Raw genomic sequence first — 27,258 nt, forward strand, 5'->3', positions numbered from 1 at the left:
TTAATTCGTGCGATATATATATATATATATATATATATGTTATTATATAAAAATTCTATTTATTATTTACACCTTTCCCGAAACTCACGACTGAAAACTATATGCATCCGATTGGCACAAGCCAAATATATCTTTCGAGGTTGTTTAAGACAAAAGCAATTGTCTCCTTGATTTAAAGGCTACACTACTGCTGCCACATGTATATATAGCGACAAGTTGTTTGCGCTCGCAAATCTTAGTTACCTTGTATTCAACCCTACAGTACTCTCGATGTAATAAGATACTTTTGTTAAAAATGTTTTTCCAAGAAATTTAATTAGCTTACGGTCGGGTGCGCTTTCAAACGCTTAACCATAAATTGTAACTGTATAAGACACAATAATACTTTATAAATATTAAGAAATATTCTCTTTAAACTTTTTGATAGAATCTTTCACTGAGTGAAAATTGAGCCTCTCTGGAAAAAGAGTAATTCAATTTTGAATCTTTAAAAATGAGATTTCACTCTTTAGAGTGATATTCACTCTAAAAGTTTTAGAGAGTAACAAGCAAATGAAAAATTGGATAATAGTTTCTTTTTTCGTTCAAATTATAAATTCTTTCAAAGTGAAGCATAATATGAATATAAAAGAGAGAATATATGATATTAAAAGAGATATACGAAGAGCATATTAAGCTTTAAGTAGTGAAAAATAATTGCAAATATAATTAGTATCGCAAGTATCTAGACTTTTTAATTTTAAGTAAATAGTTTACTAGGTAATTGCACTGCGTTTAATATTCCAAGCGGAAACGCTCGGTAGCACGCCATTCAGCACTTCCAAAGTTTTCCGTCGTACAAGATGGATGCCCAAGCAGGTGTTCCGTTTCCGAAGAAATTTTATTTCCTTGGATATCGCCCAAGCGCGAATAATCGAGCTTTGCATATAATTCCTCAATTACTTTGTTAAGATGAGAAAATATTTATAATTAATGAAATATTCGCTTCTCTCAACCATTCTTGCACTAATAATCATTCAACATTAGATCACTTTAGCTGCTCAGGCTCAAACCATGTGTCCTTACAATCTGTTCTTTTGTCCTTTCTCGTGGGATTACTTTGAATCTCCGACCAGGGATCCGCTTCAAAGCCTGCTTTAGTCATCGTCGAGAGAGATGAGGACATTTGATTCCCAGTTAATTAGCTTTCCCCAGGCGAGATAGATCTCAATTTACGTTCCGTGAAGCCGATCTGAGTTACAAGTAACACCCCTGTAAGATGAGAACATACCGCTTCCCTTTCTCCCACTTCCGCCTCTTGCAATTATCTCGCATGGAACGTGCACCATTCACTTGCACGCGTCGGTCCCTTAACCACCTGTCATGCATTATGCAAACTGCACAATGTGGACGTAGCGAACCATTATGTCGAATCATTATTTTTTTACTGATATTAATATCGAAAGTAATGCGAAATTGAACAGAATATATGGAATCAGTTAAGGGAATACATGGAATACATTATGTTAAATTTTAATATAATTTATTGTTAAAAAAAATAAAAAAAAATTGAAAAAGATTGTTATAATATTATATAACTTTTCCAATGAAAAAAATTATAATATTGACATGGAAGGTTTATGACAATTATTCGTTATTCACTTGATATGTATTTAGTTTGCCATAATATTATTTATTTTCGTATATATTGCATCTCCTTTTGAATCCTTTTTTAATAGTATGACTGCATCATTGATTTCCGAATAGTTATTGTTATTTGTTCTAGTATTATGTTCCCATTATGATCACGAGATTTCGACGTGATTTCACGATTCGCAGGATACTTCAGGAATGACGACAGTGAGGACAATGATAAGATAAAATCGAATGGCTTACGAATTATTGCGACGTAAGCGATTATTGAATTCCTGGAAATGAAACTTTATATGAGCTCGGTATCCGTGCTATCCTCTTTTCCATGGTTATACGAGGTTTGTTCGTATAGGTATATTGCGATGCTTGCCGGGCTCCATCGATTGTTTACCACTACCGTCCGGAACCCGTCGCCCTCGCCGTATTAATTTTTCTAGCCATATTGCGCACACTCAATCTATTTCATAACGCCATATTATTATCATATAGAACAGAATTATCATGATAAAAACATGTAAACAAATATATAAGATGAAGCTCGAAAGAATCTATCAGTGAAAAATGTAAAAAAGCCTACATCAGAGCCTACAGCTTCGGGTGCACAGAAAATTCTTTATTTTCGTGTGAACATGTAACAAAACGAATAAAATATACATTTCGATCCTTCAATTCAGATCCTTATCAATATAAAATATAAATCGAAATTACATAAATAACTCAAATTCCAAATTGATGATTCCCGACAATTTAGTTCAAATTCAGACAAATGATTTTAACAATTCTCTAATTTTTCTTTTTCGTATTTCTTTTGAATGACTACACAAATCTGACAATCTGAGCGATATGATTCCACTTAATGACGCAATGTATATGATTTTTATTTTATGTAAGTTTTTATATTATTATTCTATAAGCTAATATTTTTGATAATCATTGGGCTATTCATTACATAGTTAATTTGGCAAATAAAGAAGAACGAACTAAAATTGTCGGGAATCATCAACTTGGAATTTGCGTTATTTATGTCATTTCGATTTATATTTTATATTGATAAGGACCCGAATTGAAGAGTCGAAATGTACATTTTATTCGTTTTGTTATATTCACACGAAAATAAAGAATTTTCTGTGCATCCGAAAAATTGATGTAGGCTCTGATGAGCTTTTTTACATTGTTCACTGATAAAAACAGTGTATTTATATAACGCACTCAGGCAGCATATAATACCTCTAATGCAGTTTATAATATATTTATTATTATTATTATTATTATTATTATTATAATAAATTAATTGCAAAGTCAAATATTTCAAATTATTATATTATAATAGGAATTAATTATTATGTTATGCGCGCAATATTAGTATTATAAAACTAATAAAACAAAACTTGATATCATCTGCTTCTATTTGCTATCGAATCTTCGTTTTTGGTGAAGTATAGCGATATTGAGAAAAAGTCTGAAATTTCTAAGGGGCAGTAAAATATCGCCGAACTTTTGCGACATACGCGATTTGCGACGAAGCAGTGAGCTACTCGATTTCTTTCCCAACGGCGAAACTTTCTTTCGGTTAATTTCCACGACGGACTTTAATGCCGATATGCATTGTACTCTGTTCGTACAGAATGCATGCTATTATCGACTTAATGAAAGTAGCGCTTTCTGAATTCGTAAATTTCGTATCATTAATTATCTGGCAATAAATCGCGCTTGTTCTTAAATTGTTTATATAATTTGCTGCAAGTATATTATATACACTGAAAAAAAAATTTATTAAATCTCGATTTATAGTTCTTTGAATTTCAAGTAAATATTTATTTAGTTACAGTAAATAAACAATTTACTCAATAAAGAATAATAGTTAAATCAAATTAATGATTTTTGTATCAAATAAATACGTGTTTACATTTAGTAAATATTTATTTAGAATAATTATTCAAATAAATTTATTAAATATTTATTAAAATTTATAAATAGATATTTATTAAGATTTAATTTATTTTTCACTGTACATTTCACATAATTACGCGATCCATTGACTCTTGCGCGCGCTTACATAATCCAATATTATTGAATTACCATGCTTTAATCATTATTATTACCATTGACGATGAATTTGTAGGAACGCGAAACAAACGTCGCGTTCACGAGTTCAAATTAGTTACGTTGAAATATTCCGGATAGGGTTCTGTTCTATAACGTTACGACATTGTTGCAATACAACTATCTGGAGAATGGAGGGTAACTCGACGGAAGATATCATAAAATACTCGGCATAATATTTTGCCACATAACGTTCCTCTCGGAACGGTGTTAATGCGCGCCGTAACGAATACGCATTGCGTTACCCTCGTGTGTACGTAGGATGGCGGAATGCACAGCGAGCAGTCATGATGTCGCTCGCTAGTTTTAATATCGCGCGTCGTTTACCGTCCGGACGTCTATTGTGTCGTTCGTAGGGAATGCGATCCATTATCAATTTAATGAAGCCCACGTGGAAGTTTGCAACGCACTGCGCCAACTACTTTTTAACCTCCTGCACTGGCAACTACTCGGATCGGACAATTACGCTAAAAGTGCATGTGAAAGGCGTCACACGCAAATTGTTTCTCAATGATATTCCATCTATATGTATATGCTACTTCTTTGTAAAGTGTTCTCTGTAAAGGTCGAATAAAAAATTGACAGGAGACACGCGCGCGGGATTAATTGATGAACATTTTACGCGGCGTTGAGAGCGATGTCGGATTGAACGTGTCGCATGCTCAAATACGGACTACCATGACAGCCATGCGTTATTAAACATTTCCGCTATTTGATCGGGCAATAATTATTAATACGAACGTTTTATCGTATTATCAGGCTAATTGTTCGACTATCACCTATTGAAACAAATGCATACCTAATTTGGTAAAATGACTCAATGAATCGTTTATTATTACCAACATTATGTTCATAATTGTTATTGAAAAAGAAATATTTAGATGTACTTTAGTGTCCACAAATTATATATATCTAACAAGGGGAACAGATAATAGAGTTGGGAATTTTCATGCGCTTTTTATAGGCTGTTTTTGAGCGAAAGAAAAATGATACATGTCCAGCCGTTTCAGTTATTGGCTTCCATAGTTTCGAAGAAATCGATTTTTTAAATAATTATTGTAATAATTTGAAAAACGTACTATATAAACTGTATAAATGAAAATATTAGTATCTTTATAAATTTTAATTTAATGTTATTAACTTTAATTACTTTTTGATTATAATGAAATTATATCTTATTATTATAGAATTAAATACTCATTTTTGGAATATTTATTATTATCATCGTTATTGTTATTCACACGAACGCATAAATAAGATTGTAATGAAAACTATTACAGTTTCCGATGAAATTAGAAAAATTGGAAGTTATGATTAGGAACAAGTAAGTCATATGTTTGTAATCTTCTTTTGATTAACATTAATCGATTTATGAATAATAATAGAAAATTAATTGTGTATAGATGTACATCATACATTGTATGGGATGATATAAATCATAAAAACAAGAAAAATATAAATTTATTGCATTGTGAACATCTTACTTGTGAATTTTAGAATGAATTTTATTTTAGAATAAAAAATTTGGTTCTCGTCAAAATTGATTCCTGAAAGAAGCTATTTCCATAATGTCAATCAAATCTGTTTTCCGCCAGATATTAGAAAAAGTTATTGTGTCTACAACAAAAATTCACTTGTAAGATGTTCACAATGCAATAAATATTTATATTTTTCTTGTTTTTATGATTTATATCATTCCGTACAATGTATATCATTACAGTTTTCATTACAATCTTATTTATGCGTTCATATGTGAATAGCAACAATGACGACGATAATGATAATAATAATGATAATGGTAATGATAATAATAAATATTTCATAAATGAATGTTTAATTATCTATAATACTAATATGTAATTTTATGAAATTTCATTACAATCAAAAAATAATTAAAATTAATAACATTAAGTTAAAATAAAAATAAAAATACTGATGTTTTTATTTATACAGTACGTTTTTCAAATTATTACAATTATTTAAAAAATTGATTTTTTCGAAACTATGGGCCAATGGCTAAAATGGCTGGATAGATACAGTTTTTTTTCTCAAGAACAGCCTGTAAAAAACACATCAAAATCGCCGATCTCATCACTTGGTATTCCCCTTGTAAATATGATAATGTAAGAATATCATATCATATGCGATAAAATTACTTATTTGTTTGCAAGAGTTCATAATGCACAATAAAAGTATTATTATGTTTAACTCGTTAAAAATTCTCATTGTATGAATCATTTTGAAGAATTCTCGTCACGCTCTACTTGAATACTGTAGATTGTGCAATGTGCAACAGTTTCATTTACGAGCTCGCCAAAAATTTAGAGACACCGACTGGTGTCTGGACGAGTATCAAGGCAGGAACTGCTTAACGAACTGTCTGGCAAAGAAACCCAAATGGTTAACGAGAAGGACATCTCTCAAAGACACCGGAAATAGTTATAGGTCACTATCCAGTGTCCGCTCACATCAGTTTTATGTCTGTCAGGCCAACGAATTTGTTTCGCTTGATATATTGCAGAAATTTTCTGTAGAGTTCGTTATCTATGTTCTTATACGCAAAGAAAAAAAAGCAAATAAATAATAATATTTATAGAATTACATACATATCTTTCTTTATCAATTTATATATTTGTATATTAGAATTATTGATGAAAATATTGTTTAGTATTATTTAAAGTGATTAAGATTGTTAAAAAAAAATTAATTTATGGAAATTATTATAATATTTAAATAAAAAAGATAAACAATAAATATTGTTGATATTCTTATAGTAGATTATATGAAGAATTGGTTAAATCTTAAAAGAAATTTCTTCATTCTTATAGCCTTTTCAGGTAGTAAAAATTTTGATTCCATTTGTCAGGGATGAGCTATTATACTTGAAATCTATTTTTCCGAAGAAATAGCAAATGCAAATTGCACAAAGAACACGACTTCATTAGAGACTCCGCTTCTTTTCCCGGTCGTGCGGTGTAATCATCAATTTATGCGGAACCAAGCAGAGAGAGAACGGAAAATAAACCACAAAAAGAGAACAATGTTGATGGTCGACTGTCTTCCACAGATCGATCGATGTAAAAAAGGAAAGTGTACTCTAGAGAGATAATGCTCACAAATGCAGATGCCATTTTGTTCTGTGGATTGACGAGCACGTGTTTACCTAGATAATATAAACCTAGATAATATTGCATTATTGCATTTAATAATACATTATTGACATATTATTATGCACATTATATGTGAATATTAATATTTATATATATAATTTATAATTTATCATAATTAATAGTAATACAATTTGTGATATCAAATTATTCACGTTTTGAGAGATCTGCGAATGTCTGTAGTTCTTTGAATATTTTTTGTTTGATTCCATTACACAAGATATTCATGCGATGTTGAATGAGAAATGGCTAAATGAACGGATTGTGGTGATCAGTGCGTGATGTTAATCGCAACAATGATTCTACTGATATCGAATAATGGACCGTGATAAATTTACCCGAAGCCGGGAGAAATTTTAATTGAAACTGATCCGGCATTTACATTTATGATATACGAAATAGAAGAGATTGTTGATGCAGAGTGATTTAATGAGAATATATAGAATGTATTAATTATCAGTGTACGGTTAATTAAATCGTTTTAGTTGCTTCTATCAGCTGTATTAATATTCACTAATCAAAAATTCTCTTATTTTCGTTTTACGATGTGTTATAGAACGGTACGCGTTATAGATTTTGAGGGATCCTTTGAAAAATGTGACAATTGTGATATTTATTATTCAATTGTTTATTATTATTTATGTAGCCAATAAAGATTTCTCGTGATGTCTGCTGCAAATGAATTAAATATATGTATTATGTCGAGATTATAAATCGAATAGAATTATCACTCGATTATTATTGGCTCGAAATTCATGGAATCTCTTTTGCAAGCAACTTCCTATTCCGAGATGATCGAAAGCCAATGAAGTAGTCCGAAAAATTATCGGATCTATCAAAACGCAAGAAGGAAAAACAAAACGGGAATCGTGATGAGAAGCGACGAGATCAAATCATAGTTGGCCCCCCCCAGGGAATTTGCCAGGGAATTTTATAACGAGGTCGGATGGTAGATTCACGTTTTTCCAACCGCCAATCTGTGCAAGGAAAGCCAAGTGGGAGCACTTTAAGGACGGGAAACCTTCAGAGAAAAGTAGAGTCGACGTCAATGAGGCGGCCAAACTTCTTCTTACGATGGCAGGGTGCCATCACGCACATCCTTCTACTCGCACCCTCTCATGACTGCAGACATTTGTTCTTTTTACTGACGCTTTTTTTACCAGACGAAAAATGTAATCGAGCACACGACAGTGAGTTGCTTAATTTCGCGGAAGTTGCATGGCGCTGCGCGAAACGGAGCTGAGAAATGAACGAGCGCGCTCTGTGAATCGACGCGAAAATTCTCGCGTGAAATATTCTTTCACCATCGGGCCACACAAATGCACCGTTCGCTTTACATCTTGAAGATCCTATTTGCAACAAGATAGATGAATATTGCATGGTCATGTTGTACCAGAGGTCATGTGTTCCTGACTATTTGACAAATATGTAAGATCAATATTTAAAATGTGTCAATCTTTCTTGTTGAAAATATTTTCGCGCACAATAGTTTTCATCTTTTTTTATCTTTAATATATAATGTTAAATTAAAAGTACACTCGATTGTAGTAATTCATTTTTGAATTTATTAAGAACGAAATATTGTTTTTAAATATTCAAAGTTTTTTGTTTTCTTTTTAAAAACTACAATATTTTCTATTTTTATTAGAAATTTATATCTTAATTCAAACAATGTCTTATAATTAGTGCAACATTCACACGTAGTAGAAAATTGACAATAATTTATAATAAAAATAAAGTTGAAAAAATTAAATAATATATTACAAATTGTAAATTGCTTAATATTTAATACGGCAGCGCAAATATTTAGTTTATAGTATCGGATAAATAATACCTAGTGCTTGGTGAAATAAATACGGGAATACGTGCGAATGGACGATGCGTTCGGAGAATAACACAAAACGGCAAACTGCGAGAGCAAAATTTAAATTATAATACAATTAAAATTGTTTCGAATATACAGAGCGTCAAATATAAAACTAAAATTATTTCAGATCCATGGAGTATCCATTGTGCATATCTCGCAGTCGATACACATATATTCGCAATCATTTTCGAATGCATTCTACACTCTCGTCGCGTGTACCCTCGTTTGATTTTGTGAAGCGCACTTTATTGATCTCGTGACATCATGTTTCTCGCCGGCGATCAGATCAGTCCGGGTGGACGCAATTTCCGGCGAGATGCAACGCCCTAATTCAATGCAGAGGTGGACGCGTTGTCCCGGGGTCACGACACAATAGCAGGCGCTATTCCATGTCCCGCGGGTGCACACGGATCAGAAATTCGCACGTGTGCGAATGCACAGCGGCGAGAGACATAATCACGGGGACTGCGACGTCGGCGGCGCGGCGCGGTGTCTGAATGTCTTCGCGTCGCAGTCGCGTGGGAGACAACATCCGATTTTCGCGAACAAACAAGACTTAATTAACTTTATTTGTACGCGTTGTTCCATGCGCTCCGATAAATATTTGTCGACTGTATCGCACATTTCGATGCGAACCTCTCTCAATTCCCGAATTCCTGAAACGAAATATACCTCTATTTTTAATTTAGATTATAGCACGATCGTGGCAGGGCCATAAACTTCAAATAGTATTGTTCACGATCGTTACCCTTTTGGGATTTTTTAATTAAATTCTTGCGTTATTGATAACGGCTTTGTGTGTGCGCGTGAGCAATGTGGTAATCGTCAACTCGCGCGGTTGGATGTAACGTGAATACTCGCGTGAATAAGTTTGCTGCGAGTTATTGTACAATAAAAGCTGGTATCAACTGAGTGAGCGAGTAAGCGAATGAACGTAACGAAGCAAGAACCTCGCGAGAGATCCGTGCAAATTTCATTACCGGAGCCTGGTTCTGGCAAGCAAATTTGGCATCATCTTCCGTCTCCTTTCTTCGTTTTCAACAAGGGCAACATATCTATTATAGCAACCGGAGCTAAATAATCGTTTTCTCTCTCCAAACATTTCAATCGAATTAGATGGAAAATAAACTACTTGAGTAAATCTTATTATGTTGCGATAATGTAGAAATGTTCATACAAACATTTGTATCAAGCATGGAAAGAAAAGATGCTTGATATTGGAGCATTTATTTGACATGTGCAATACGACAATATAAAATCGTCACTGATATATTAGTTTTGTTCGCGTCGCATGCTCCAACATGCTCCTGTCATAGTTCCTACTCACTCTAATGAGCGCATTGGAGTGAGTAGGAGCTATGATAGGATATTGGAGCATGTTGGAACATGCGACGCGAACAAACCTAACGTGAAATTTTCTTTTTTTTCCGTCCATCTTTTGAAGGATTAGCAATAAAAATTTCACAAAAGAAGATAGTCTTCCTTTTCACGATTAATGGAATTACGCCGTTGCGCTTTTCTTTCTATGCGGACGTTTCATTTAATTTCATGCAAAAGGGCACATTAATATATCGGACAGTCGCTATTCAAGACGTTGAACAAACTTTCTAATTAATAATAGAATAATTAGTATTACGCCAACAAACTTGTGCATTCATTGGCTACTTGGGAACGCCGGGATTTTGTTTCAAATTACAAAGTTTGTTAATAATCGCACTCACTTGCGTGACAGCCACATCGGTACAAGGAATCTTGACAATTAGCTTGTTTGTTGCGAACTTTCATCATCGAGTAATTGCGACTGCAGTAGCTTCTGCAACTTTCTCATTTTCAGCGGCATTTTTTAAAGGAGTATGGTAGAATGACAAATAGATTTTTTTTTATTTATGTTTTATTACGCCATTAAACGTTTTATTTGCTAAAAAAAATATATTTTACTATTTCAAAAGTTTTCAGACAGTTGTAAACAAATGTTATAAGTCGAATTTGTATATTTTTTATATAAAACGTTGATAATTCAATATATAATGATTAAATATGAAATTTTACTTTATACATTAATTCTATACATACGCATGAAAAAACAAGCATTGTATCACAATATCAAAATGTAATAGAATTTTTCACGTTGTGTTATAAATAATAACTCGAAAACTGTTATATGTATAGTGCAGCTTTGTTTGGCTAAATCTCACGTCGTTTTACATACGAGAGATTTATTACGATTATAACGATTTCCCTGTCCATCGAAAATATGACTGAACACAGTATTTACAAACAGTTCCACATAACGATGCAGCTTAATGCTAAAGTAGGATAAATTCAAAATTCTAATGAAAATTTAGTATTTCTCTGAACACGCTCTTTTGAGCACACAAACAAGAAGTCAGTGGTGAGAAAAGGGCGGAATGAGGGGAAAGGAGAGAAAACAAAGTTTATTTCTGAAAAACTTTCTGAACGATGACAGCGATACGAACGGCCGTTCGTCGGAAAAACGAATTCCGTGCAAATGTGAAATAGTTTCCGCTCTCAGCAACCGAAATTTAATTCGGACGTTGGGGTGACGATAAACCAATTTTTCACCGAAGCTCGAAACTCAAAAAGAAGAATGTGAACCCTCTTGACGTTCCTGCGCTTTCGTAGATTTATCTGCGAACATTACAACCGCAATGTCCAATAATATTTTACAAGATGAATGTGCTGCAAATAAATCGACCATAGGGATTAAAATGTAGATTCAAGCAACATATGTGTAAATTTCGCGATGTTGAGACATTTATATGAAACAGAGTTTGTAAAGTATTAAAAGATTTGAAAAAAAATTTATGGTTAAAAATGATAAAGTATAGAGATATATTGTTAAAAGGAAAATATTTATAAATTTTATATAGATTAATATTAATAGTTATTTCTAATCTTCGCCTCAAGATATCAGAGAAATACCAATAACTTGTAACTATTCTTATTGTGTAACTATTCTTTATGAAAAAAGTGTTTCGTTCATAAACAGAGAATTTATCTAAGACCGACGTCTTTACGGCAGCAAGGATAAGTTCTTGCTCGTAGTAAACTAGGGACTTAAGTACGGAGGATTAAAGAGTAGTGACCAAGACAGCGGAAAAAATATAAGGACTCGCGATGCAGCGATGCGGACGCACCTGTGTCGCGCTGAAAAGCACACTCTTTCTGCTCATTTTAATCCAAAAGCAGGCAGCTCTCTTCTCGTTCGCCTATTTTCGACTTTCTCTTTGCTTGTGTAAGCTTTAAAATGAAGCTACTCGACCGAGAATTACAACTCGTTTGTAACGAATATATTACTTGTTCTTTTAATCTTTTTATGCGAGAGCGAAAGTATTTGAAGTATTTTTGATATTAATATAATAGAAAAAAAAAATATGTATTCCGGAAAAATATGAAACAATGAAAATTAGTGTTAGTGTTTTTAAAATTGATTAAATATATTGATTTTATTCACTCATTGATTACAAATTAGATTGCTCTAACGTTATTTATATAATTTTAAATTGCAAAAATAGTAAATTGTACTCTTCGTTTAAAACTGTTTGCCGAAAATATATTTCATTTATACATATTGAAAATCGATCACGACATGATCGAGTGATTAAATTTCGGTTGCTCGGAGAGTAGAAACTGTTTCACATTTGCACATTGTGAAAAGGTAACGTGAAAAGGCTTGTCTCTCTCTCTCTCTCTCTCTCTCTCTCTCTCTCTCTTTCTCTCTCTATCAAATTGCAATCCTTTTAGAATTGACGATACGTTCCTTCGCAAAAATCTTTATCCAATTTTATTCCGCCTTTTCGCTATGTTCGCTGATGGGCTTTTGTTGAAAAATTATTAACGTATGAGTGACCGTCAAAGGGCACACGCAAGTTTCACGGGTTTGTTTGTACTGTCTGCACAAACCGCTGTAATCGCACACCGGAATCTGCATTATGCTACCCGTATGCTACCTCCATCACTACGTTTTCGAGTATGCTCGGAACAACATGCCCTGCCATCAAGTTTGCATTGAGTTCGGTTCACCCTTATGGTTGCTCGTTAGATCTGTATGGTGGCTCCATGTGGCACCGTACCCCTGGCCACTATCCACAAAGAGAATTGGAAATAGAGACGCCCATTTCTATCTGATAAATTTCTTTTTTACGATTACGAAACGCTTAAGGATCGTAAGCAAATTGTAGAACGGCGTCGAATTTTATCGATCTCGTTGAATAGTCAAAGAAAAAAACGGATCTAAACATGTCTGAATAGTTCACAATTTGCACAAAAAAATCGTGTAACTAAATATTAGTATATTTATAAATATAATATAAATGGTATCGAAAAAAATATTCCTGCTCTAAAAATTATATCAAAATGATATCGAACTGTGTTTTTATAATTTACTTTAGATTTGATTTCTATCTCTATCAACGTTTTAATAACATTGGGAAATCTGGTAATTATAAGTGAAATGCAATTGAAGTATTATCAGATTTGCATTTGTAATTGCAAGAAAAAAAATGGCTGAAGTATTAATTAGTAAAAATTAATAAATTTTTTATTTGAATATTTTTTATTATTTTTATCATTATTATCGTTTTATATGAAAAGAGCGAATTTCCAAAAGGCTTAAGATATTATCGTGTATTTTGTAAGCGGCTTATATTTCTCATATTAATTTTATGAATCCTGAGTCTTTTTTTTTAAGCTTTCTAAAGATGAAAGTAAAGTAAAAAATTAAGTAATCTTATCTTTTTATATTTGATTGCTAAAATTACAGGTTTAAAATTAAAACTTAATAATATTTATTTTTTTGCAATTGCATATTTAAATATTCCTTGCGCCTTTATATTCTCTATATTTCATTATTTTGAACAGATATTAACATTTCAATAAATGTTAATATTAATCTAACTTATTATTTTCTATTCTAAATTTGGGACATGTCGAGCTGTCTCTCAAAATATCTTTATTAAAATCAGAAAATTTAGAATACTACTCTCTGTACAAATATATTATATCCTATGCAATCTACATTTGCAACCGCGCCGACTGTAAAAGCAGCGAGCAATTACACTGGCGTTGAAATTCACACATTATTTACACGTGCTAGTGTCACAACTGCAATATAAGAGCAACAAAAAGAGATAAAATTATTTAACACATGCGCGAATTGTGCGTAACGTTTTTCAATGCGTATCGTGGTTTTGATGCGTTAATTTCAGACCGCTCATTGTTAGCCCAGCCGTTACCAGGGTTAAACAAAACTTCCAAAATGCGCAGTCGTTATTAGCGAATACAGTTACGCGTGTCGTCATGAGGCTTTTTACTATCCGAAAGCAGCAATTCGTTTTTCGCTGCAAACAAAACGAAACATGTTACGTTCACACATTTGCTGCAAAGAATTTGCATTAACAGAATGCAAATGCAGCATCCTGTTAATTCCTACCCATTATTTTGTCCATTGTGATATACGAATATACGTTTTTTGGAAGATGGAAATTCTATAACGGTCTAAGTGCATTTTTAGCTTATGCAATTTTATTGAGATCAAAGTCTCGTATTTATTAAATACGAAATTTAAAAAGAGTTTGTTATTATTTCTTTGAAAAAATATTCATTGAAATTAAAATAACAATTATATTCTGTACCGATATTTTTTATTTTAGTGCATATAATATACAAACATAACTTTTATTATATATATTTTTTTAATTCAAAATTAAATCAGAAATAGCTTTAAAATAACTTGTTAAAATCATATAAAACCGTTTATATCATAAATTATTTTTACAGTGGAAATGTAATATTTTAATTTAAATAATGTCTAAAGTTTTTGGAGTAAAATCTCACTCTAAACGAATAAATGAAAATACTGCTACTATTGAAAAAGAGTGAAAATATTTATACTTTTGATAAAGTGACAGATTTTTACTTTTTTAGGGGAGATTTCACTTTTTTCTCACTTGGAGTGAGATTTACTCCAAAAAAGAAGTTAGAGTTTTTCCTTTGTAGTGAATCTCATTCCAAAAAAAAGAGTGAAAATCTGCCACTCTCAAGAATGACAGACATATTTTCACTCTTTTGAAGTGAGATTTCATTCCAAGAAATTTAGAGCGTAGTTATATTAACGTTGAGATTTTATACACTTATTTTAAATATTGAGTTTTTGGCCTTACTTTAGTGTTCTCGGATTCCTGGATTAACTTATCAAGTATGTAAAAAAGCCGAGGAAATTGTCGGAGCTCACGAAAAAAGAAAGTTGTCTCTAAAAAGGGTCTTCCCTTTGTGAAACTTTTAAAATATATTCCTTCTCTTTATCTTCATTAGGTTATCCCGCTTTTGGTTTTACCTCAGTTTGAATTTAGAAGCATAATAATACAGTTCTCAAAATAAGCCAAGATAAAAATAATTTTTATTCATCATCTATTTAAGACAGGAATTAGTATAATAAAAACTAACATGTTTATTTTGATAAATAATAATAATAATAATAATAATACATTTATACAGTAATATTATACATTAATTAGCAAATATCGATGCGATAACGATATGTCTCCAGTGCAATCTTATTTATTATTGCAATAATAAATTACATCCGATCTCTCTAATCTGATTACGATAGCTAATAACTAAATAATATCTGCGCGCAGCAAATAGAAACAAATATTAATCTCACCATTGTTGGTTGCCGGTGATCCGTAAACAATAATTCGCGTCGCAGTGCAAAATTAATTTTTACGACCGCGTCGATTAAACGCTCGGCAGCCGCGGCGCCATTCGAAAGCATGCGGGGGAGGCTAATGATTCATCAATTTCAATTTCGATGATTTACGCGCCTGCGAAATTACGCTCGGACATTTTGCCGCGAAGAAATACGATCGGCCTGCGTAATCATCGCGCGAGCGCAATGTATCAAGCCTCTCTCGTTCAATCGACCGGCCTTTTTTTCCCACCCATTTTCAACGAACCTTCGTGAGTGCGTTATTGCACCGGCCGGGGCCCAGGTCGCCTGACGGTCGTGTATCGAGAGAATGCGCGGTCATCGAGCCGCCTGCTGCATTATTTCCGACATAATCGCATTCGTCCGCGGTTTATCGACTCCCCATTAAATCGATATATCAGGTACACGCGAAAGGATAACCTGCCAAAATGAGTTCCTCCCATGGAAATTTCATCCACATTTGTTGTTTATTCGGTATGTTTGAAAGCTTAATGACATATCATACCCTTACGTACCCTCAGAGAAAAACATAATGGTAGCAATTATAAAGTTGACAATTATAATTTTTATATGTAGAATTAGTGTACACAGTTGAATAAATTAATATATACAATTGAAGAAATTATTTTGCACGGAAAAAAAATATTTCTGGCTTCAGCCAATTCTGAAATTGCAAATTAGCTACTACTAGATATGAAATTTGCTAATATATATATACATTGGATATGTCCGTGTAAAAGAAAATTGTCTCTATCACAGCTAAATATGGTTTGCTGAAACTATACTTGCTACCAAATTGTCTGTTACACAGAAAACATTTGCTGCAATGATCAATACATTGATATAATAGCAAAATGCTTGTCTGTTACAATGATAATATTTAGGTCTCACAGCTAATAGAAATTAGACCTCGCAGACATAACGTTAAATGTCCTATTATAATGTCCTATTGAATTAACTGCCAAATCTAATTTTTAGTGGCAGCTAATCTTTTTTTTCCGTGTACCATTGCAATAATTACAAAATAGTTTATTTAACTGTGTACATTATTAATAATGTTACAATAGTACATTAATAATACCACATATAAAACTTGTACAGTTTTTACTTTTATAATTTTCATTAGATCTTTTTTTTTAATGTATAATACGTTGAAGGCTGTTAAAATGTCAGAAAAGATGAATAGAAATATGAATAAAACTAAATAAATAAGAGAGATTTAAATGAAAACAAGAAATTTTGTTCATAACAATGTACGAATGCATACATACGCGCTGCACGAAGATTAAAATATATTAAATGTACCGTGTAAAAATGTACGCGCTGTGCGTTTGCTTTATGTGACGCGCTTTATTTGATGATAGCATAGAGGCACTTCAATATATGGCTCATCGCAATACACTTCGTTCGCGGAGCCATGGCAAGCGTCGTTTTTAATCACCGCGAGCACCGACACTAAAGGGAAAACCCGACAGTTATTGAGCTATTCAACTCGTCGTGGGTGGTAACGCGAGTAACGCAGACCTAGTAAATCTCCATGTAAAATCGGCGAGCGTGCGGTTCTAGATGCTTCGATTTACCGTGTTTTTGCTTCCGCTCTATCTGATAGCGATATAACACAGTGAAATGGATTAACGCGTCGCGGACGAATGAAATGGTGGCGTATGAAATGGAATTTACACAAGTTTTTAATTACCGTCTTGCAAGACGGAAAGTTTTTCTTCTCTTTCTCTCTCTCTCTCTCTCTCTCTCTCTCTATCTCTATCTCTATCTCTATCTCTCTCTCTCTTGCTCTTCTACTTCGATTTAACGAAGAGCAGCAGTTGCCAGCAGCGTCAGTGCTCGAACAGCACAAGTGTTTTCACCCCTTCGAACACTCGGCTCGGCGCACAACCCCATCATTGCTGTCGTTGTCGTCTCTTTTGTACTGCGTTCCCAGTCGTAATTTATAGCCATTTCGTGGGAAACATTCTCTCGGTCTTTCTTCCTTTCTCTTTTTCTTTTTATCCTGACTCTTTTTTTTCTTTTATAACGAAGTCGATTTCTGCAACTTAGCTGGTATCCCTGTTTTATTAGACGCGATCTGTATTTACGATCGCCCGTTCCAGAGATGGACTATTTTATTCTACTGTTACGCTGTCAATGTTCAATGAAATAGGTTATTGGCGTGATCAACGAAGATTACAGATTTTATTCAACTGAAGCTTATTTATTTTGTCTGCGTTATTAATGAATTATTACGTTTTTACTTCATATTTGCTAAATTTAAAAAGTAAAAGAGAATTATTATCTGAATAAGATTTCTATTGAATTCTATTGAAACAAACGTGAACAAGAAATATTTTATACAATCATTAATATTATATAATTGATGAAATTTTTCTACTGATGACGACCAGCAATTTCGCGACTGTAAGTGAAAAACACGATATACGTAGATTATCAATCAATGCACAGAAGGATCGATTAGTCTACTATTCAGAAAACCGTTGCAAAAATGGAGCTCATTGAAAAATTCTCCTCGAACGAACATCGAGTTCGCGAACGAAATCGATCGCGCTTCTCTCGCATCGGTAACGCTCGAAGGTTTCTTCCACGACTTTTCTAGGGTAGACTGGAGAAGTATCGACCGGAAATCTAAGGCTGCAGAGCTTTCCAAAAGGGAAGTATCGCGGCTGAACCGACAATCCGAAGAAAAAGAAACCGGTCACTTATCGAGCCTTCTTCACCAATGGTTTTCTCCCGCAAACCTCTTGAAACTCCTTTTCACATCCGGAAAGCCACGTTATCACCGGATATCAATCCGGACTGCTGCATCCTCGAAACGCTTCATCCGTTCATGCGTACCGAGTGAAGCAGTCGCTTTTCCAGAGGAGTACTTGCAGATTCTCGTCCAAAGGAATTCGTTGTTGAGAAGAATTTTGATGTGATATTCAGTGGCAAATATCATTTATTTGAAAAAGCACGAAGCGACATGCGGATGATACTAATCGATTCTATTCGAGAGGATTCTGAGTAAGTAAATAGAGACAGATAAATTAAAGATTAATAGAGACGGAGATAGGATTTGGAAACGTATTGAAAAAAAAATGTTTATCTTGAGGTTTGCGTGATTAACTTGCGAGGTAATCGTAAAATAAAATCGTGAATAAATTGACAAAATTAATATTATCCCTTCGTCATTAAAGTCGAATCATCGCTGAAATAGGCCGTCAGAGCTTCTGCGAACGTAGACAGTTTGACAGAAGTGAACCCATTCAGTCAGACTCGGACTCGACAGGAATTGATAACGAGCTGCTGCTTGAATCCAAGTAGTCCACTTCACATGAGGGTTCCGTTTTAACTAAATCCTCCAATCGCAAGAGCAGGATCCATTTGTCCGAGTGTGTCCAATTTCCCGCTGTCACGATTGTCAAGCGTATCTTTTTTCGGGATTTTAAAGGAAGAATTACGTATGGCCGAAAAGCTACCATTTGCTCTCTCAGATATCAAGTAACCACATAGAAAGAAGGTACAAAGAAGAAGTAAGTTGACCGTTATATCGAACGCTTTTCCATCTCTGCATCTATCCCGCTTTCCCGTCAATCGGGGACGAATACCGAGCAAAATTCACTCATGCATGAGGAGTGAGACTACCCCACGCGATCGAAAGTACATGTCCCGATGGGACGGAATCGCATTTCCTGTACGGAGCTCATCAAGAGAGAAAAAGAGAAAGAGAGAAAATAGGAACGTCAGTATTACGTAGCTCGATGGACCACGAGGAATCTAATGAAAGAAGAAATGGGGATGACAGAAATCGCCAAAGACGATATCTAGAGATAGAATTCATTGAAAATCGAAGAGCAAAACATAGTCACGAAGCGGGCAGTAATTACGAAATAGTTCCTGAGAAATATGGAAAGATCTACGTTCTCGATTATTTGAAGATGGACGTCTTTTGTACTTTTATAAAAGTATCATCATCGTCAAAGTGCGTCCGGGACCAATCGCTTAGCTTCTTTCCGTATTGAAACAGTATCGATTATCTTTATTCTTTTCATTGATACGCGAAAAAACTGGTGCCTTGGTTGATTCGCTCTAATATTTACACGAACCCTCAAGCCCGAAAAATTCTCGCTCCGCTGGAAAGAAAAGCGGATTGTTAATCAAGAGATTACCAGCTATTTTCCTTTTGATAACTACTGTCTAATTAATAAGCTATCAAAGAACGAATAAAATAAACCATCAGTAGATGGAAATGCCTGTATTCAGCATGGGTTGTTAATATTTCAGTTTACAGAAGAATTGGTTAAACAGAAGAAACTAGCTTTGTTTGCAGATCTTTAAAATTATTGAATGATTCTAAATCTTTAAAAATTTGGAAGAATTTATAAAATGACATAAGAGATAGAGATTCCTTCATATAAAAGCATAAAATTCTGATCTATCTATCGATATCAAATTCATCGCTCAGACACTTAACGACCAGTCTTCTCAGTTCTCTAAAGAACGGTGCCTTGCCCATCATGTGCTCTTTTTTTGGTCATCTATAAGTCGAGCTTTATGTGTTTGAAAACGATAGGAGAAAGAAGAATCGATGTAATTTGGCCGTGCACGTTTTATTGAATATCCTTTGTCCGAAATTGCGGGCTTATCAAAATAAATTCACGAAAGATTATGAAGCGTCAAGCTGTCTCTATCTCCGGCGAGACATTTGCAGAATAGGGATCTTAATTCCTACCGGATGAAATCGTTGAAAAATAAAGCTAACGAGATGTGAACGAGATCGTCCATTGATTCCGACTATTTCGTAACGAACGAGTGAAATTAGTTCTCTGTAGCGTGGCAACGTCGACATCGTGATAAGAACTTTGAGATCAGATTAGGAAGGAGAATACTACGCAACAAATATCGGAAGCTGCCAATGTGAATACTGACCTCTTGAGAAACAGTAAAGTCCAATAAGCGATAATGGTTAATATTTAACAGACTATGAAATTAGATGAGATTCTGATTCAATTCTAATTTAAGTAATTGTTTCTCGAGAATAACGATCCACTGCCAATGAGAGCCTAATAATTTTGTATATCACAAGATTGAAAAAGAAACGTAAGAGTATTGTCGATGACGCAATTTAAGAAAGACATCGGCACTCATTATTCCATGTTTGTTTAATTACAATCGCAATCCTATAAAATTAGAATTTCGCGTTAAAGAGAGGGGAGGGAAGAAGGTGCAGAAAGAAAGAAAGAGAGCTGGACAAATCCGCACCGTAGTCGGTGATATGTGTCGCGCTGGCTCCCGGAGCCTCGATGACCTTGACCCCGCGAGCATGAAGCACCCATCGAGGTCAGCGGGTCTCGAGGTTGCTATGGCGCTTTTCGGCATGGTTTGGCTGCTGCGCGTCCGTTCTGAGATGCGTCGTTGCTCGAAATGTCGGCACGAAGAGATGCTCGCACAGCAGCAACAACAGCATCAGCAGCAGATGCAGTTGCAGCAGCAACAGCAACAGCACCATCATCATCACCACCAGCATCACCAGCAGCAACGCACCCTGTCTCAGGCTACCAGCTTGTTGCAGACGATGTCCGATGACGGTGTCAGCTCTTCCGCCAATACCCTCTTCACGTTGGACACTCCTGGAGCGGCTGGCCCGGCCGGAAGTTACTGCGAAGTACACGGATACGTTCAGGCGAAAGAAGGTAGAGTTTTTTACATGTCTCTTTATCAATTATTTTTATTGAGCCGATTTTTCAGTTAAATAACGTATTTCTTTAATCGGAAAATCATTAAATTTTGTAGAATATAATTTTGCCTTGTTTGAGACAAAGGATTTTAATTCTTTTATTTCAAACTATCAACTGCATATTGTGTGCATTATGCTCATTTTTTATTAATACGCGCTTTTCGAAAGTCTCTCAACTGCTCGAATGTAAGTTTCTTGAAAAAGTTTCGTGCTCCATAGGGAATGGAAGCAAAGACATGAAACTTTTACAGGAATTGTACGGAATATAGCAGACGGTGCATGACTTCTATTGTTCTTATCGCTAAAACACCAACGCGTGATAATAAGAGAAATCGTTTCGAAAGAAAGAAATCTGATGCAACTCCCTCGCATTCTCGATAACTTGAAATACGACTAAACGTTGCTGATATGCAGAGTGTTGGTAAATGCAAAACACAGTATAATGTATGACGGAAATTATCGACATACAATTGTCATAACACGTTGAGTACACAAGTAGCTTGTTTCGTTTATTCTCCTTTCTCATGTATTATTCTGGAACATGACCTACTTCGATTCCAGTCGCTTCTCCGCCATAAATTCAAAAAGTTCTTGCACTTCCGTTTTTCGATCTTGCTACGGTAATGCGGCTCCGGCATATTGCAAGAGCATAAGAAAACTTTGTCGAGTACGTGTCGTGATGCAGCCAAAACGTGGAGCGCTCGCTCGTTAGGAAATATTATCGATGAGACAGTGATGGATGAGGCGCGCTCGTACATTTCAGAGCAGTATTGTGCGGATAATAAAAAAGATTTATAAAAAGTAGTACAGTCCGATCGACGCGCGCCGCGCGATAATGTTTGTTGGAAAATCAAACGTTGGAACTTCCGTTTGTAATGAGATTCGTGGGAGTTGCCAACGAACTGTTGTATGGTATCTATCAATGCCCTTCATCTGCCAGCCGTGAGCCGCGACTATATTATGGCGAGTTGCGGAGTTTGTTACACGCGGCTTTTATGCAACGTTGTTATTGTCTGTGAGCAGCACAAGGCCTTTCTCCCATTCGTCTAAATGTTCGCGAAAGCTTGAAAAATCAATCTCGATGTGTCAAACTAATGATGATGATGTATGGAATGACAATCGGAAAATATCTAAAATTAATAATTATGACTTTATTATAAATGTGAACGGAATGAAATGAATTAAATACTTTCGTTTTTAAGAATATGTAGTAAAAAAAGAATATATATTTTGATATGTAAACTTATAAAAATAAATATAATAAATATGAAAGTTTTTTGATTGGTTACATGACTCACAATCAGTAATATATGTTCAAAAGATCTCGGTATGGGCAGTTATTTCCATGAAAGAAATTTATCCGAAATTCTTCAAAGATGTAGTTACACTTACTAATGTTAGAAAATGTATTCAGTAATTTTTAAAAGTATCTCGATTTATGAAATCTCAAATTATCATATCGAGAACATATACATATTATTGAGCAGTCAAATAAATTTTTATTCCTTTTTATAATTATTTTTACAAGTTTATGTAACTATATTTATTTATATTCTAATAAAAATGACAGGTTTTTTTCTGTAATATAATATTCAATTCATTTTATGCACGTTACACATTAAAGTAACAGCTATTTAATTTCAGCAACTTTCTGATATTTATCTTGTTATTTATCTTAGAGATTCAGATCGTGAATAGCAAATGTTAACTGGCTTTTCATCACGGCAGTCTTGAACTGGAAAACGCTATGAAATAGCGTACGAGACTAACACATGTTGCCGTGCAAGATGGAGTTTAACAGATGAGCGAGTCATTGTCGGATTATTGTAACAGTCGTTCTTAGCACACAGCTGAAGCTTAGCAAGCATTAGTCTTTCAAGTACGTACATTAACAGACGGCGACGAGAGTTACTTACTACTAGTATTCAAGTGAAAGTCGACTTTAGTCTACAATAACAAGATTAATTTGTGTCTATTCATGTAGACTCCTGTACATTATTACGTGAGCATACATAGTAAAACGAACTGAGGACAGTTAATACTTAACCCTCTGTCATCATGTGGAATTTTGCATTTTCTCTCTCTCTCTCTCAGCAATCTGGGTCTTTGAAATTCAGTCACATATTTTTATATTATATTCCGAACAGCATAAAAATCTGAGAAAATCCTTGCATATTTGTAAAAATTTTAATGTTTTTACATCGAATGGATATTAATCGAATTGTATTTTACTTTTACTTATTTCTTACAGATTAAAATAGAATTCATCAAAATGTTAACTGTATCCTCACAGTTCAGTTTAGCCGGTAGGGAATTAATTAATTATGGAAGAATGTAAAAAAGATATTAATTGAGAATTTATTTAAATCTGTGAGTTAGATGTCGATTTTAGTCAATTAAAGACTTTTTCATTTTTCACACTGTAAGTGCAATTTTATTTGTTATCGCGATTGCAATAAGAGTAAAGAGGAAGAATTCGAATATTACTGAAGTTAAAAACAAGTGAGACTGAAAGAGGCTTAAATTTTTATTTTTTTTAATAATCACCTCAGTCGTGCCGACAAAGGCGCGCTTTTGCGGGTCTGCTAGTTACACCGCGATATATGTAAAATCTGCAAAGCTTTTCCGGATAGAGCGACAGATGAGGAGAGAAAAGAACCTCTTGTCTGCCAGATTGTCTCCTTTCTCTCTTTGTCTCACATCAGCCCGTGGCCGCACTGACACCAACACGTTCACGTGCATGTGTATGCATCACGTACGACCTAGTTATGAAATAGTTCTCCTCGTGATATAACGGTGACTCAGCGATATCGCGCTTTAAAGCTGAAAGCATGTTCGTGTTGTGTTGGAACGGTGGTCACCGTATTGTTTCGAGTTTATTATCTTCCATCCAGCCTGCAGCTGTCCCGCGGGGACACAGAGGGGTTAGATAAAATGGAACGGAAGAATACGTTGAGAAAGTAGGAGACAGAGGAAGGAAGATCGGAAAAAAGTTTCGGATAATAACTTTCGTGATAATAACAGTGGCGCGTTCTGCTCCAGGATGCAATTTTTCCGTAAATACAAGGTTCTCTAACTGAAAATAATTTAAACGATACATGATACTTCGGAATCAATTGTACTTTGAGTTGAGTATATTATCTTTCTCCCAAATCACGGAATTGTAATACGATAATTGGAATGAAGCATTATAAAGAGAAGATCAGAGGAAAACTTCAGTTTCTTGGATATATCTCTGCAATAAAATAATCGTTTATCAAGCCTTAATATAATCCTTTTCTTTGATGGAAGTTTTTTATTTGGATACTGTTTTTTATTGGAAGCTTTATACTGAAGCAAAACTTTGATTGAAAAAGATTCGAGCCAATTAGATGTTATTAAACGATTGTGACAGACAAAAGAGGTATGCCTTTTCGTAATTTTGAATATATATGTATCTGGTATGTGTGTGTGTGTGTGCCGTAATTTCGTGAAAATAAAGGTAGTTAGGCGAACCAGTGTCTGTCGCTATGCTGTACTAATGAGTATAATTAAAAAAGTCTCTTCCTGAAGCCGCTCAACACGCGTTCTGCGTACGTGACATGTTATATTAAAAGGAAATTTCGCAATTATCTGCGAAATAATAATGTACTCTTCACTATTCATTAATACTATTCATTATAAGACATAGAAATTGATTTAAATTTAAATATTCTCTTAATTATAGATTCAATCTAAAATCAATTATTTATGAAATAATGCAACATATGAGTTAATAAAGAATATTAAAGCATTATGATCAGAGGGTGCAATTGGAAACGTGATTGATATATTTATAAACGTTTATTAGTATTTGTTACTAAAAAATAATCTTTCGCAAATAATCATGTTGAAAACGATATTCAACAAACAGTAATTGAGGTACTCGGAAAAGCTGGGAAAGCTGGAAAAGCTATTTCAGTACTTTCATAGTCAAAGGACAAAGGCTGCACCGATTTCAAACGTTTGCCTCAGTTTTAATTTTAACCGCTATCTTGTATGCATATTCTGACAAAATGTTTAAAGTTCTTCATATACTATACTGCGAGGAAAGACGAGGATAGTCTGTTTTTATACGATAAGATTTATAAAATAATTGTCAATAAGAAAATATTATTTTCCGTTGTTTATAAATTTGCAATAAAATGTTAATTACGTCATCTGATGGTAGACAAGACATTTCTTCACATTTTCTATAAGGAGCGAAATTTCGAAATTTTCTACGCGTAAATTATCTCGAGTAAATTATTTAAATATTATATACACACTGTTTATCATATTTTTGTATAATTGGTTCTTTCATTTGTACGAATATAATTGACGGTAATAGTTGTTCCTAATAGTTTCCTATGTTCCTACAATTTCATGACCGAATTACTTCTAAAATCACTCTCTAAAAACTTTTAGAGAACATTAGGCGCGACTATTATTCGTTGCTGTTACGATTAAATGCGCGGAAGATGGTCGAAAGAAGTTCGCCGAGAAAAGCAATTTGCGAGCTACTTTCGATCGATTATCTGCGCAAGATCTCCCGCCTCAAAAGTTATAATTTTACATCCGAGAATTCTCACTAGTCTCATTCAGACGTTTCATAAAATTTACTGCGAAAATTTCTGCAATTAGTCATGTCTCACAGATTTTACAATTGCATTTTAAAAATTAAAAGTTATCATGGAGAAATATAAAGATGGACATATATATGTACATCAACATATTAATCTAATTACATTTGTTTTAATTGGTTTTATGTTGATATTATTTTTTAATTACATAGAAGAAGCCATTTTTTTTCTCTTTTTTCTCTCTTCTTTCCTGTCATTTCTCGAAATTATAATTAATTAAATCTTATATTCATATTTAATTACGTTACACATAATATGAAAATGAAAAGTGCTCTTTTTTTAATGGATCTTATATTAAAACATCACAATTTTGTTGCTGTACAAAGGATAATTTATTATTTATAAATCTTGAATTATTTTGAAAAAAATATTTTCATACGTTACAAAAACAAACTTTTCAAACATTAATATCCATTATTGGACATGAATATTGTATAATATATAGTTTTCTTTATATATGTAGAACATTTTATATACAAGATACCTATCAATCTTTGATTTCTTCACCAAATTTGTTTATTAAAATTTCTTTGTTTCTTAAAATTATTGAAAAGTCATAAGATATGTCTCAGTAGAATTGGAATTAATTAAAAATAACTTTTTTGATTTAATTCTAAATTTATCTCAATTAAAATTTAATTTTAAGTTTTCTGAAACTCAAAGCTTGGAAATAGTGATTGATAGATTCAATATATAAGCTTAGATATCGAAAAAGTAAAGGATAAATTGGATAAAATTTTTGTTAAGGAAAAATCGATTCAAAGCCGCGCGTTGGAAGAATCTAATGACCAATAAAAAACGATAGGAGATGCAGGAAGTCCTATTTCATCACATCGCACAGTAAGCTATATTCACTTCTAAGTTTCGATCCTTACTAAACTAACTGCGCCAATTAACTTACTCCCTCTCTCCCTCCCTCTCATCTTTCTCTTCCTCTCTCTCTCTCTCCCCCCTTTCTACAAAGCAATTAGCGATGCTTGTTCAGCGCTGCCGTCACTTTCGCGAACAAACTCGTTCTGTCTTGTTGAACATCATACAACCTCCATACTCCTCTAAAGACCACCTCTATTATAAGGAACAATCTCCTTTGTCGCAAATCTTCTCGCATGTCGATTGTTATCTGTTCTAAATGCAGATATTATTAATAACAACTTCAAACAAAACATAACGAATCTATTTTAGAAAAATTTGACTTTTCTTTTCTCTTGTTATTACACACACACACACACACACACACACACACACACACACACACACACACACACACACAACACGCGCGCGCGCACACAATAATACTATATATAGTAGTAGTTGTTTGGTAGGGAGGACAATAATAGTAGTTAGTACGTACGGAACGTATCGTAGTAGTAGTAGTAGTATTGTTTAGTTTT

The 27,258-nt window shown here is 33.8% G+C and overlaps 1 protein-coding gene across 1 annotated transcript in view; it reads left to right on the forward strand.

The window, feature by feature from the left end:
- The first annotated feature begins 20,765 nt into the window (after positions 1-20,765).
- The window catches only part of LOC105627778 (disks large homolog 4), a 349,694-nt gene continuing 343,201 nt past the window's right edge, over positions 20,766-27,258 (forward strand). Inside the window, exon 1 of the mRNA XM_012209058.1 lies at positions 20,766-21,183. Coding sequence (XP_012064448.1) covers positions 20,766-21,183 — 418 coding nt within the window. The remainder of the gene's footprint in view (positions 21,184-27,258) is intronic.

This window comes from Atta cephalotes (assembly GCF_000143395.1).
Source record: "Atta cephalotes unplaced genomic scaffold scaffold00010, whole genome shotgun sequence".
Classification (NCBI taxonomy): Eukaryota; Metazoa; Arthropoda; class Insecta; order Hymenoptera; family Formicidae; genus Atta; species Atta cephalotes.